This window comes from Cryptotermes secundus, unplaced genomic scaffold, assembly GCF_002891405.2.
Source record: "Cryptotermes secundus unplaced genomic scaffold, Csec_1.0 scaffold2092, whole genome shotgun sequence".
Classification (NCBI taxonomy): domain Eukaryota; kingdom Metazoa; phylum Arthropoda; class Insecta; order Blattodea; family Kalotermitidae; genus Cryptotermes; species Cryptotermes secundus.
This window is the reverse complement of record NW_019721032.1, coordinates 363859-379844: the sequence shown is the minus strand read 5'-3', so window position 1 is coordinate 379844 and position 15986 is coordinate 363859. Positions and strand designations below refer to the sequence as shown.

Below are 15986 nucleotides of genomic sequence, written 5' to 3'. Positions count from 1 at the left end.
AAATATCAGCCTGTTAATTCTGCTTTCGAAAAAAAATTATCCTTTATTCTGACATTCGTAATAAATACTACATAAGTACACTCTCCGGTCAAAATGCAAAGGCTTTCAGCATTAAGGCACCTGGTACATACAATAACCACTGTGCTGTGCTTTAAACGATACTTCACAAAACATGTTCCATTTAATAGGAAATGAAAAATAAAGTTTAAATTGTCCATCTGCAAGTTTGAACTCATTACGAATATAAAATATTGCCAAATAAATTCATAGAACCCAAATAATGTAAGTTTTTACCTCAGTGTGTCATAAAACAATACTGACACACAAATTTAAAATATGAGATCCCTTAACCCTTTGAAACTTGAATTTATTTTTAGTAATATTTAAATATTCAGTTCGTACCTCACAGGAAACACATTGCATCCATGCTTCAAAGACCAACCTGTTAATTCTGTTTAAAGAACAGTCTATTTATTATAGGAATCATACGAAGAACAAATACATTTTGTGGACGGCATTCAGATTCGTATAATATTAAAGCTGATGGCACATGTAGCTACCTTTTTGCTCAGAGGGTTAATTGCATTGAATTTTTTAATCTTTGTTTCAGAAATTGCACCTCTCCTTTCAGTTTTCTCGTAGACAAAAAGTTCTGCGACCTACGTTTTGGATTAAATTGGTTTTGCTTAAATTTACGCGTGGTAATGACATGTGAATTTTAGCCACAGTTTAGCTGCTACAAGTAATACGAGTATGTACATGGAATCTGACTGGAATTAAACTTACAAGACCAACATTTTTTTCAGTATTTAAGACAAACACATTTTTATATGCAAGTGTAACGGTGGGACCCGTGACTTGTTCGTAGTATTCAAACAAATGTGACACATACGTAACTCGCATTCTGATTTATTTTGTCTAGCTCTACCAAGGTTTTCATGTGGAATGTCCGTTATTATTGTTGGATTCGAATGAAAATTGGATTATATTAACACATTTTAATAAATCTCTCTAATAGAAAATGTAGTGAAATGAGGTCCGACATTTCTCGAGTAGTTACATGAGGACAGGCAGGCATGACAGGGATAATTGGAAACTTCTGCAACCTTTATTTGCCAACGCACCTAAACCTTCTACGTATTTTTGTCTTTTCGTCCTGAATCAGTAAGGACTGGAGGTAGGATCAGATCAGCGGTGTCCTTTAGCCGTTCCACTTGCATGGCCGTGAAATCTGAGTTTTCGTATAGCTGACTGTAGCGAATGTTCCACTTACCAATCGAATCGAGGTGGCGGGCAGTATTTTCATCAGTGGCGCCGTCTCCGCGGTAGTCCCTGAAAGCACTCTCTCTGTCAGGGTTGCTCTGCAATCAAGCCACACTGGAAGTGAGACAACCATAGCGACGGAGCGGAACAGGAAATCAGTCTGTTTCGCTTGTTACCGTTAGGGGTCATGCCATTTTAATTTTACAGTAATGCACATGTTCCTAAGGGAGTAGCCATTTCTTTAATCGTTATTATTTGATGATGATGATGATGATGATGATGATGATGACGATGATGATGTCGGTATCGACGCCACATAACGTCGATGGTAGGATGATTAATGAATATGGAACAATTGGTGGAATGAGAATTGACAAAGGAAACCGAAGTACTCGGAGAAAACCCGCCCGCTGCCATTTTGTCCACTGCAGATATTAGCTACACGAGGTAAGTTCAGAAACAGTGTACTCCATAATGTAGAAATTAAATACACAATGACGTTCTTTTCAGATTATTAGAGCTTACATGCGACCGCCTTATAAATTTAATTTCAACAAATACAAAACTTGTTTGATAAAACAAACTAATTTAATATTTCAACAGCGTAATAATAAACAATATCGAACAAGCTAATTTATGATCATATGTAAAGCGGACTTTGTAATCAGTCAGTATGACTAAGAATCAAAATGGCCAACTAATGTTATGTACAGACGTCTCATGTTGAATATAACATAAATAAACTATTTTCACATTGTGTTGTATACTGTTGTAGTCAATGGTAAACTTTAAAACTTATGATGGTTCTGTAGAATTACAACGTAAAGTGTTGTTTCTTTACTTAATTCAACTTAATTAATGACCTTACACGTTTCGAACATCAAACTATCATTGCCAGGGTTATTCGTGCAGTTAATGCATTGACGAAGTTGCTCAAGCCATATATACATGATTGTACAAACATTCTCAAAACTTGTGCTATCCTTGGTAAAGCAAACACGGTAACAACGTGTCATGATATACACTAAGCTTCTGAAACTCCTTTATGCAATTCAACAATCTTCCAAAACTTTTACCTGTTGTTACATATATATATATATATTTATTATTTACTGCAATTGGGCTTATGCCCGGTGGCAGTGTTTACAAAAACGGATATACATTCAACAAAGATACATCACATACGTCTCAAGAAAAAACATACGTCTCAAGAAATAATTAAATTAATTAATAATTAATTACGTAAATGAACATGTGCTTTTGTGTAGATTATGGTTGTGTATGGGTAGACGGTGGCGTGGTTGGCTGAGGCACTGTGCTACACGCCGGATTGTCGTGGGTTTGATAACCGGTGAGGTCATTGGATTTTTAAATTGAAATAATCCTTCCAGCCGCAGTATGGCCCTGGGGTCGAATCAGCCTCTAACAGAATTGAGTACCAGGGATTATCCTGGGAATAAAGAGAGGCAGGCCGGTGTGTATGACTGACAACCTCGCTGCCATCTGTGAGCCGACTGTCTAGAAAATGTTGGAGCCTCGATGTCTCACAATCCTATGGGCCTTCATGGCCTGTTACAGGGACAGCTTTACCTTTTTTTATAGTAGTGTATATCAGCAGTTTGAATCGAATTAAAATGACGTTTACTTCTTTATCAGTAAGGAGGACCGCCGATTCATGAAGTGAGTGCAATTGCTGGCATCTCACACAAATACACTTTGTGGGCAGAATGCAGAGTGTTAACTTCTTGCAGGAGTTGTACATGTAGTAACCAGGGCTAATTGCACCGTTATCCGGAAGCACATGATCCTGCATCCTTATACTGGTCTAAAACGTGTTTGAGGGTGCGTAGTGACCAGTTAGTGACGCAAATCTTAACACCATCATTAGAAATTTACTAGATTCTATTTTCAACATAGAGTAAGGGAGATCACGCTGAACCCACGGGACTCCTCCGTAAGGTTGGCGCCCGACGCGCTTCCGGCACTATCGTGGTTGAGGATTCCTCTGAGTAAAGCGCTACGTTGACTCAGTTACAATTTACAGCTACAGTTAAATTGAAAAGGTCAATCCGCCGCCGTTAAAATATTCAGACTAACGAAAGTGAGATCTCAATCCGCCTGCCCCCCAGAGACATCTAGTGGCATTGAGAGAAACGTCCTAATGCTTGAAAATGCGCGAGCCTTGCAGCTAGAACTTTCCTTTTGTACTGCAGCTCACACGGAGAGGAGGCGGGCAAACCAGGTGTCTGCTCACCGCCCCTGAATTTGGGGGGGGAAAGAATGGAAACTGGAGACAAGAGTAAGGTACGGCAGACCTTCCTCCCTATCCCGAATCCTCTACGGGGACAGTAAATACAGTCTTGTGGGACTCAAATGTAAGGTTATAAGGAATGCTGTGGCTGCGACTACAATAGAAAATTGGCTGTCCCCGTGGGAACTGGCAACAGTCCTTTGCAAATCTGCTGCTGTAGTGGAAGGCTGGTGGAAAGTTGGCAGTTCTCTTGGGAAAAATAGCGGCGCTACGCATAGTAGCATGGGCTGGGATAGCGTAGTCGGTATAGCGACTGGCTACAGGCCTGACGACAGAGGGGTCGGAGTTCGAGTCCCGGTAGCTTCAAGAATTTTCTCTTCTCCACGTCGTCCAGACCTCCTATCCAATGGCTATCGGGGACACTTTCCTCGGGGGTAAAGCGGCCAGCGGGGCATGAAGATGACATCTCACCCTAACTAGCGCCGATGTCAAGAAAATGTGGATCTGTACATCCACTCCCCCATACTTCTTCATTTCGTAGTGCTTAATTAGTTAAGCGCAGGAACAACTTTACCTTTTGTAGCACGTCTAATATTTGTGGTCCCTGACTTCACCCCGTGAAGGAGTCGAGTTTCCCAAGTATCGCCAAACGGAAGGAAGAAGATAAAAATTGTAATTATGCTTAATTAAGCACCAAATCATTAAGACGTAAATGGGAGTGGAGGAATTCTTCCACACATTCTTAACCTAGGTACTAGATGGAAGTCAACGGTCAGCTTTAAGCCCCGGCCGCTTTACGCCATGTACCCACTGGATAGTCTGCGTGCGCAACACAGTCGGTCTGGACACTGCACAGAAGACAAAAACCAGTGCCCCGACGGAAATCGAACCACGATTTTCCGGTCATCCGGCCTGTAGCCTGGTCTCCGTACTGACTGAGCTATTCCAAGTAGAACTGATAAAGTCAAATTTCGTTGTCATCCCCCCACGTAAGTCTTACTTTGGGGGGGGGGGGGTTAACGACGCTGTCAGTATAAGATTATACAGCGTCAGATGGTAGAGATCAGTGGATTCGTTGGTTCGAAACCTACTCGAGGCATAGATGTCTGTCCACGTTTCTTCTGTATTTGTATTTTCCTGTGTGGGTAGCGGCCTTCCGACGGTTCGAGCCCTCGACTAAGGGGTCGCACTAAGAACCACCGGTACCCATTGTATAGGAGGATGGATGACATGAGGAGTGAACATTCTTGACCCTACTGGGAATCGAAGTCCGGCCTCTCAGTCGTCCAGCCCGTAGCCAGTCGCTATACCGACCGCGCTACTCCGGCTCCTGTCTACTCTTACGCGATTCATAATTTCCGGAGTTCTTGATGAACTGTAAGAGGCCAGAGGACCTAATTCATAAAGCTTGAAGAATAAGAAGAACTTTTATTGGATACGCAATGCCATTTCTGCGAGATAGGAAACAATTTTTAAACATTATTTAGATGAACTCTATGCTTCGGACATGAACTGACAAATGCTTTCCTTGAACACTCGGATTAGTGAGCACTGCTCGGACCCTCGATAATCTACGAAAATGACGTTCCAGGCCGTCAGCTTTGATATGCCCCTCCCCCTCGATTTTCATTTTGTTTTTAATGCTTCAGATAGTTAAATAAATATTTATCAAGCATCTAATATCGTTCTGATGAAACGTGACACAGGAAACTCTCTTCAAGTGTTTTATGCGTCTATATGAACGGGCGTCGCTATTCGTGATAAGTTTTTTGTACCGATCTGACATCAGTGCGTGTACGTGTATGTCAGAACTCTTGTTACTTTTTATTGGAAGTTAATCCCAGATTGGTGTTTAATGTCGTAACTTTTTCCCTTTTTTCCCCCCGTGCTTTTACCAAACTGTCCTGTACAAAGTGCAAGGAAATTGTTATTTAAAACTGTTTGGGGCTTGTTAGCAAACAATTTGATAGAAATGGAGACTGACAAAAATACACCACACAGATGGCGCACGCGCCTTGCATCAGACTGCTTATCCCGTCTTTCTACGTTTCGTCGCGTGAAAGCTGGAGTGTACTATTTCCGCTTTTCGGCGAAAATGAGATAATGCACTTTCTTGATTCTCCGTATTGTGTTGCGCTATCGCCGCCTACTTTCATGGGTGTATTTTACTTGCAAGTATGGTATTTCGGAATTTGTTTTCTTGTAAGCCGTATTTAAACTGCAAATGATTTCCTAACCTAAAACCAAGTTTTCAGAAATTTGTGTTGGTGGACATCTTACACTCCAGGACTTTGGTTACGAATTGTGGCAGCGAAACATAGACACTTTTTAGACGCATTTGGCACCCTGTGGGGCATATATTAAGCCTTTATAGCCCAGCGGTTCTTATATGTACCACCCTCTTTAACGTACTATAACTCTGTATTCTCCCCACAGGGTGTACTAGTGTGTTTTGTTTGGTACTTATAATAAACAGCGAATCTTTCAACAAACACCATTAAATAATTTGTCTTTGTTGCGGAGACGTAATGTGTTTCCTGTGAGGTGCGAACCAGATTTGTATAAATTATTCGGAAGAATCAACCTTCCCTACATATACACGTATGATTATATAACAAAATTGTGCAGGCAACAAACTGAAGTCACACAAAATCATGTGAATGTACATGTTCCCACTATAGGACAAGGTGAAGCCAGACACAGAAAATATAAGAGGCTTAAACTTGGCGGTGGTCAAGCTAGCGACCGTTCAAGTGACTAAGCTGCCGTTGTAGCACAAGATAAGTAACATAGGCATGATCTGCTCTGTGAAGCCTGTACTGACAGGCAATTTGCGTGCAGTGCAAAAAGAAGAGTTTTCAATACCGTGCTATATATGCGTTACTTACATTTGACGAAAGGCCAAGCGTATTCATAAGAGACAACCCCATCCTCTCGCCAGAGAGGATGATACATGATGACTATTCCCGCAAGGGTAAGGTAAAGGTAAAATTGTCCCTGTGCTTAATACGCCATGAAGACGTACTGGGGATGGATGTATAGATCCACATTTTCTTGACCTCGGCACTTGTTGGAGGTTAGTGTTCAGCTTCATGCCCCGGCCGCTTTACCACAGAGGAAATAGCCCCCGGTACCCAATGCATAGGCGGCTGGGTGGGCCCCAGAGCCGGTCTGGACGGACGACGTGGAGAAGGGAAAATTGTTGAACCTACCGAGACTCGAACTGCGTTCCCTCAGTCATTCAGCCTGTAGATATAACGACCACGCTATCCCTGCTTCTTATGACCGCAAGGGTTCAGTTTGCAAAGACAAAGAGACTGGTCGGGAACTCAGGGGCCTTGGCGCCATTGCGAACTGATTGGCGGTAAGCCGCCAGTCGTAGAGTAACTCCGACTCTGACTCTGACTCTGACTCATTCTCTAAAGGGTTAAATCCACTCCATCAGTCTGTCCAACTGTACACGCGACACCTCGAGAACCGCTGATAGCATTGTCACAAATTTGATAATGCGAAGTTTTAGTGAAATTTATCGACGCATTCCAAGTTTTGCTGAAATCGGACAATCACATTCATTTTGAAGTGTGTGTGTGTGTGTGTCAGAATATTATACGCACCGATAGACATGTCATTCCAGAACTAGGTAGACCCTCCAGATCGGTTGAAAAGACCCGGGGATTGACCAACTTATATTACAAGGATATTGTAGGATCTGAGGTTCTTACTGAAAGTCAACCGATGTGCTCCTCCGTAAGGTCTGTTCACTTTGAACGAACTACATGGCGTTGTATCCCAGAAGATAGAATTGCGCGGTAGCGTAGTTGATCGAGGCACTATGCTACAAGTCGGAAGGTAGCGGGTTCGAGTCCTGATGAGGAGGATATTTTTAATTTACCTAATTTTTCCAGCCGCACTATGTCCTTGGGTTCGACTCAGCCGTTAGCAGAAATGAGTACCAGAAATCTTACTGTGGGTAAAGGGCGGCCGGCGCGTAAGGCTGAATACCTCACCGCATCTGTGAGCCGATGGTCTAGAAAATGTGGGAGTCCAGACGCCACACAACCCTATGGGCCTTCATGGACTCTTACAGGGATAGAGTTTTAGAACTATTTTAAAAGAAATTGTTTACAATGTAGGCTCCTTAATTTGTATATAAGTAATGCAGTTGTTTGGCAGTTGGTAGACTGGGTACTAAAAGCCCCATTTTGTGCCAAGACCAGGGGCATGTCAGAGTTTGACGTCTCTTGAAAACGTTATTGATATCATGTGATATCTTTGTAGTTTCCCAGTGTACTCAAGGTCTTTACCTCAGAACATTATAATACAGCAAAATGGCGGCTCTATCCATACATAGGAGAAAGTGTCAAATTTCGTGTGGCAGTTGACGCGTTTCAGTGAGCTGAGGGGAATGGTTAGTTGTGCCGCAAACATCAATACTCGGTTATGTACAGGAGCTGTTACAGTTAATTCAGAGAATTTCCCTGAAATGGAATCCTGCACAATGCAGCACAAAGCAGATGGATGTGTCAACCATGCCTACGGCCTGCTGCCAACGAACCGCGATATGATAACAATTACAAAATTGTAACAGCAGGTTATGAATTTTGAGACTCCGCGCTCCTCCAGCACTCCGGTAAACGCCTAACAGAATATACAAAGTCAAATACAAGAAAAGAGAAGGTAATATGCGATGTTTACACGGCCCAACATTTAATTCATTCGGAATTGCTAGGTTTGTGGACTCCGTCCATCGTACAATACGAGGTGATACCGGAAAGTTCCCGGACTGTTATTGTTGTCACTGCCTCGGCGAAAGAAGATGAGAGGGAAGGCCAAGGTCACACTTCCACAAGCCTATTGCTTCGTGAGGCTTTTTAGAGAACATTCTTTAGGCCGTACAGCGGTTTTTGAATGACATTCACGTTTCAAGACCGGTCGAGTGTCAGTTGAATGTGACGAACGTTCAGGACGACCAAGCACCAGCAAAACGACAGAAAGTGATGAAAACATTCGAGAACTCATCCACGAAGACCCTCGCCGAACAATCCATGAGCTCGCAAATACCGTTGGGGTCAGTTGTGGAGTTTGCCAGGAGATCTTAAAAGAAAATTTGAACATGCGCCGCATTGCTCCTTCATCACGACAACGCGCCCGCCCACATGTCCCTCAAAATCACAGTTTGTGACTAACAGCAACATGATTATCATTCCCCATCCTCCGTACTCACGGGACTTAGCCCCCTGTGATTTCGCTTTGCTTCCTAAAATGAACATGAAACTGAAGGGACGACATTTTGAAACTGTGTCTGACATCCAAAGGGAACCGCAATAAGGAAAATGGCTTCCACGATGCTTTTGAAGCGTGTACAAACAATGGGATCACTGTATACGTTCCCAAGGAGACTATTTTGAAGGATGTGGCAGCCAAAATTGAGTACGTTAAGCCAGCATTTCGTTTTTGACCTAGTCCGGGAACTTTCCGATAGAACCTCGTATTCTTAGCAATACGACATTTCAGAAACTGGATCAGTTTCTCTCCGCAGGTGAGGGAGTGGATGACAGCTACTATGTTGGGTCCTTTAGAAAGAGCTAACTTCAATCACTGGACAAAGCACAAAATCCAGCAATTCCGAGTGTTGTACACCATCATCAGAACCTGTTTTATTAATTTATAACTGAACCAGTTCTCCATAAGATTTGAACAAGAGGTCTTATTTGCAGCACCTATTTCGAGGTCTGCATTCTCTTTGGACAAAAGCGCAAACACACTTACATCGCACTGACTTTTTTATGTAAGGTACGCAAATTTGTAGGCATGTGTTATTGAATGATTCGTCGAGTCCGTTTGGCATCCAGTGCCATCTATCGGACACAGAGAGGAATCACGTCCTCTGTGAGCGCAGACTTACATTCAAATTGGCTTTTGTGTGTGCGATGTGATTTATTCTTCATATATTTAACGTCGTTTCAATAGCTCAGATTATATGGCGTTTATAATTCGATGATCAGTGAATAATGAATGGGACAGGGAGTGAAAGGAAATGGTCAGAGACTAATTTCATACATCATCCCGTCAATTAACCGTAGGGACTGAAGGAAACCACGAAAATATCCTTCAAATAGTGAATAGCGATGTTCAGGCGGTAATTTGAACCCAGGGCCTCCAAAAACAAAGCAGGAATTCTACTCATCTCACCATGACTTCCGATAACAATTGTTTGGTCCGAAATTCATAGATTTCTACTTAAGCGAAAGTACGAAATGAAACTAATGTAAAAAATTACGTATTTAAAGCATAAAATTATTAAAACATGAAGGAAGACTGAAGTGGAAACGTCAGAACAATAACTCTCTGGTTATACTGTTGCAGTTGAATAGGGACAGCACGAAGCATAAGCAGGGATAACTGTTCGTTTCAATGGGACAATGGGACCAGTACCAGTCCACAAAGCAACACTCTTCAGTCCAATGGGATTCTCTATAATACGATTATCCTTGAATCTGAAATTGACCCACGTTCTAAACACCATTGTTATTTGCAATCTATCTATTGATTGGTTCGGTTTATACTAACCTACGTAATGTTCCCTTTCTTACGAATTGTCTCGTGACGTTCAATGGTTCCATTTGTGACACGTAACAATTGCTATTTTAAATAGTGCTGCTTCCAGGAAAGTCAAGAATACTAAAATATCTCTTCAAACACGAAATTCTAATCACCATACAACAATAATTTTCCCTTCAGAATAAAGCTGGGTGATTCTGGAGTATTTTAATTGAGGACCTTTTCTTTTCCGTTCGAAGCATGAGTCAGAGTAAGAGTCAGAATTACTTTACGACTGGCTTTTAACCGCCAATCAGTTAGTCTTGGCTCCAAGACCCTTGAGGATCACGACCAGAGATTTTATTCCAACTGAACCCATGCGGTTATAGTTCTTATGTAACATTCTCTCTGACGAAAGGACGGGTTTATCTCTTAAGAACATATTTGACCTTGTCAAGTGTACGTTTGAAGCATGAAATTAATGTAAATAACATATAAAAGTTCAGTCCATACCTCACAGGAAACACAATTACGTCTCCGCTACAAAGCCCAACCATTTAATGCTGTTTAGGGGAATAATCGCTGCTTATTTTGAGAATCATAATCAAAGAAATGAATACAATCTGTGGGCCAGAAGTACTCTTTTTAGACTACTTTCCTTATTTTGAAACAATGAAAGTAGGCTTATGCGATCTCCATGCCGTCTGTGCATACCCCCATATCAACTTCTGAATGCGTGAACCATTCTTTATGAAACTTAGTATGTATATCATGGCGCCTGAGCCCATCTTAACGGCGTACTTCATAAATTCCTACCGTCAGTCTTTGTGTATATGTATCGCTCTATCGTTGTTAGGCAACGTTCCGGTAAAAGCTTCACAACTTATTTATTAATTTGGCTTGAAGTAAGCGAGTATGTCGCGGGGTTCGGAATATTTCTGTGGGGTTTGCAGCAGGAAACCTGAGGAGAAGGCAGTTTCTGCCACCACAAGTCAAGCCGAGAGGGGTCCAGCCGGTCGGAGCTGATCCCGGGGCTGATGGCTTCCAGATGCGGAATGCCTTACGTAGGATGACGGCTTTCGTTGGTTTTAACCAATAGAAATGCCTGCATTCGGTGTAGGGGTGAGGAACTCTGTGCGAATCGAGCCAGTTGGCAATGAGGGGCTTGTGTTGGCGTCGGACTCCATTGCGTCGCTGGTACGAGTCATCACGGAGGGGAGGGGGGTGCTTTTTCTTCAACTTCATCGGACAACGGACGTGTTTTGCGACTTTGGAAATTTGTTATAATAAAATAATACCAGTGGTGGATAAACTGACGCGAGGGAGAAATCGAGCAGATCATTACACCTCGTCGCTTCTGCGAATTAAGTAACTCACTGCTAATTATATAAACTGGCGAAGCAGAATAAATGCATTTACCATCAAAGTGAATCAGGAGCGCCTTGCTTCCCAGTGGATGCAACCCTGGAGACAGAGTCACACCAGCTGAGTTGCTTATTCTTAACCATCCACACCTCAGCTCACGCCGCCCAACCAGGAGGTCAAGTTGAGCTGGACGGTAATACCCTCACAGTATTAATTTTGAGTGGGGCACGCAGTACCATGGTTGAGGCACTATGCTACAAGTCCCGATGAGGTGGATTTTTTTTTTCAATTGACCTAATCCTTCCAGCCACACTATGGTCCTGGGGCCGACTCAGCCTCTAACAGAAATGAGTACTAGGAATCTTCCTGAGGGGTAAAGGACAGCCGGCGCGTAAGGCTGACAGCCTCACCGCCATCTATGGGCTTATTATCTATCAAATGTGGGAGCCTCGATGTCTCACATCCCTATGTACCTCTACAGCCTCTTACAGGGATAGCTTTACCTTTATTAATTTTGTGTGGAAAACAAATTATGAGGCTCCACTATCCTGTTATTTCTTGCAGATATTCTCCTCGGAGCCCCGCCCTCAAATGCCTTGACATGAGACGGGCAACACGGAAGCATGTAGCCCGTGCTGGTGTAATGTTGTAATGGTAAAGTTCAGTGTAGGTCACTGGGAGAGGCTGGCCGCCGTCTGCAGACCGTAATGAACTCTCTTTGAACCGGCTTACTGTACCGGGACATGAGAGACACTCACCTGTATAGAAGCGGCTTTGCCGGGAACGGACGCAACCACCACGACGATCAGGACCAGGGGAAGTAGGTTCATGGTCGAGATGATGACACTGGTGGGAGTTGTCATCACAGACAGTCTGCAACATCATGCAGAACTTCACTAAGTGTCTCGGTAATGTAATTATGATTACATTATTTTCATATATGATTCCGTATAGTCTGGTAGAAGGATGCCAACATTTCAGTGGATCCTGCTGTCTCCATCTTCAGGTTAGAATGCATTCTATCCTGAAAATGGAGGCAACAGGTTCCTCCGAAACTTTGGGAACTCTTCTACCAGGCTAAACGAGTCACAGTATTTTTATCCTGAAGCCTGAAGCAGCCTCTGTAATTTTCGCTTATTCTCTGGCATAGTCTTAAAGAAAAAGCAATACCTCTGCGGTCCGGTAGACGGCCCCAGGGTAAAATCATGACGTGGAGTCGTTATTGTCACCTAACTAGAACTCCATGGACGCAGAATTTAACGACAAGAACCTCGTTAAAAGCGCGTACTTAAAAGGCCGACGCTTACATTTCTGTCAGAGCCGTAGGAATGTAAGCAAGCCACAATCTGCACTATTATCACAGTAGTCCCTGAAGATGGCCCTACGGGACCGCAACTTCAGAGGTGATTATGTTAACTCAGGTTTCTGGTAAAGCTTGTCACGTTTGTTCCATGTCTTATTCATACACTGTTATGTCTTATTTCATTTATCTATGACTTCTCATTTAAACTACGTGTCAGTATGACGCGCTGGCATTCAAAAGTTGCGCTGAGGACCGCCCTGCACATCCCTGGCTCCACTAGGACCCTAAATATATTCGCTACCGCATTTAAATTATATAAACGCATTCCTCTGTCCGATAGTAGTGTAATTGAAACTAAGTTATGTTATTTGCGGGTTGGCGTGCAGGGAGTGCTGTACGAATCTCGCTCGGGGGACAGGATCTTGACGGTTTTCCTCAGTCCGTCCAGGTAAATACCGGGGTAGTTATTCGATTAGGTTACGACCCTTTCCTTCCAAATCCTTGTTAATTCATCAGTTATTCTATAATTCGGCGTAGTGTCGAATAGTGTTTTACAGTGTCACGTACAACACTTTGTTCTATTAAAAGTTATTCACTTGAGAAGTTTTCCTCGCCCAGTAATTTTAACTCCTGATATTGACCACATTTGTCGAAACATGTAGTGAAAAACTTTTAAACTGAATACCTTTTAATAAGTTTAGAACATAATGTTGTACGTGACACTGTAAAAACTAATCGATACTAAGTGAAAAGTGCAACAGGACACTACAGTATAATATTATGATTCGGCGCTACACAATCTGGGCACTGACGGCGCCCTAGAATAAGGCACACACAAAAATACAAAGAGGCAGACAAATATGTTACGTCACACGTCCTTCTGGTGGAATGTAAATTGAACAAAGTAGAAAATACAAACACTCTGAAAGCGCGGCCCGCCACATCAAGCTTTCAAGACTAGTAACAGAAATCGAACCCAGAGATGCTTATAACGTAATTTTGTTACGTCAGCTGTACACGACAGAAACACGCAAACTTCACGTGCGAGAAATTTGTCAGGCAGTACATGGACATGTAAGTTATGAGGTTCTCAACGCAATGAAAATTGTGATTACAGTATTCCGATATATAATTCCGTATAATCTGGTAGAAGGGTGCCAACATTTCAGAGGATCCTGCTGTCTCCATATTTAGGTCAGAATGCTTTCTGTCCTGAAAATGGAGGCAACAGGTTCCTCCGAAACCTTAGCAACCCTTCTAGCAGACTAAACGGGTCACAATATTTTAATCCTGAAGTTGGATGCAGCAGCTTCCGTCGAAGCGTTCGTACCTTTTTACCAGATTACACGGTGTCATATCCTAGAAGATAGCAATCTTAAATTACTGTATCGGTTACAGGATATAATGAATTTATGTATTTCGTCAGGCGTATAAATGTGGGTGGAATTTGAAAAAGACACGAAACACAGCACTTGGATGGCCGTGAAGAACTAGTATAGATGTTAAGACAACTGAAAACGTCTTATGAAGAGATTTTCATGGTTTAATTTCACACAGAATTAAAATGTCGCATAATGTACATTACTTACTGATACGTATGTAAGTATGTGAGCAGCTACTGAACTGTTTCTGCTAACTCTATGAGCGGTCGGCTTATGAAACCGAATACATTTCAACATAATATTAACCCATTGCCATGTTATTGAGAGCGCTCAAAGTTCCTAACATAAAAGTAACTCAAATATGTAAAAATATATGCCTAAAATTACTACGTATTTCATCATCTGCTCTACAACAAGTAAACTATTTTGTCTTCTAAAAGTACCGCCTTTTGGGATTGTACTGTATGTAGTCTGGTACGAATTTGCTGACGTTTCGGAGAAACGTACTGCCTCCATCTTTAGGGTTAGATATTAAAGGAAACAAAGAAGCAGTAGGCAGTTTGACTTACTGTTCCACCCTAAAGATGGAGGCAATACGTTTCTTCGAAACGTCAGTAAACTGCTACATAGCGCAACATCCCACAAAGTGTCACCTCACGTGACGTGTGACGGCCGTCAAGCTAACTTAACTAAACAGCAGGCAGCGCTTCTGACACTCGTCAGAATATGGCAGCGGGTTAAGAGTAATCTTATGGAAGTTACCGGAAAGCCAGAAGAGATGTTCGTGCGGCAGATGTTATCTGTAACTGCGACCAGCCGTTCTGAACACCTCCTGCCTACCGATACTGTGTTTTATAGGGGAGAGGGTTGTGAGGAAAATGTGCCCTTACTGTGGAGGGAGGGGGGTGTCAGGGGGTAGGCGTGGTCCGGCAGTGGGATCCAGAACATGGAGACAGAAGAGGACAGATATATACGCATGAGTGTGAGGACACAGGTAAGGGAAGAAGGACACATCTGAGTTCCATTACGGCTTCAATGGTTGCTAGGTCCCCGCCTCCAGAAAAATGAGCATTTAAATCATTTTTACTTCGTAAGGAGCTTTATTTATTCGAGAGGGTGGGAGTGACAGAAGGATTTTATTAGAATGATCAAGGCAAGGAGGATGAGATTGTCCAGGCATGTAGCACACATGGAATGAAGGGATATGCATACCAGCAAAACATAAAATAAAAAATAAAACACTACGGGATGGAGGGCGCAGGTTCGTTTCCGGGTGGGGGCAAGATTTTTCTCTTCTCCACAGCGTCCAGATCGGGTCTGGTGCACACCCAGCCTCCTATCCAGCCTCTTTCCATGGGGGTAAAGCGGCAGGGGCGTGAAACTGACCATTCATCTCCATCTAGTGCCGAGGCCAAGAACCGTGGAGCTAATAGTTCACTTCTTCATATGTCTTGAGTGCTTAATTAATTTAGAACAGGGGAAAATTTACTGTTACCACTTGGCAAACTTAGGTGTAGATTGGGGATAATATTAAGACGGATCTTAAAGTGATAGGGTAAGAGTGTATGGAGTACATTCACTGGCTCAAGACCAGTAGTGAGCTCTTGTGAACACGGTAAAGAACATTCGTGCTCGTTCCTTGTTCAGCTGAGAAAGTTTTACGAGTAGTTTGTTAAGGCGGACTCTGGTATTTGGAGTCAGATAAGAGAACTTGCCCTAGAAATTCATGATTTATTTCGAGCAATAAATTAAATGTAACTATTTCAAACCCGGATTTGCCGAATACGAGGCAGACGCGTTTCCCTCTCGGCAGTGACATTTTGTGGGGAAGCACCACGGAGAAGAATAAACTAGTTCCGGTTACTCGGTGAGTTGGGGATCG

At 42.7% G+C, this 15986-nt stretch overlaps 1 protein-coding gene across 2 annotated transcripts in view; it reads right to left on the bottom strand.

The window, feature by feature from the left end:
* LOC111875354 (orcokinin peptides type A) overlaps positions 1–14950 on the bottom strand; it is a 47889-nt gene extending 32939 nt beyond the window's left edge. For both annotated transcript variants that reach the window (XM_023871541.2, XM_023871540.2), the window contains exons 1-3: positions 14867–14950; positions 12178–12292; positions 1274–1361 (exon numbers count right to left, since the gene is read on the bottom strand). In XM_023871541.2, the coding sequence (XP_023727309.1) occupies positions 1274–1361; positions 12178–12282 (193 nt within the window). In that variant the 5' untranslated portion in view covers positions 12283–12292; positions 14867–14950. The remainder of the gene's footprint in view (positions 1–1273; positions 1362–12177; positions 12293–14866) is intronic.
* Between the last annotated feature and the right edge of the window lie 1036 nt (positions 14951–15986).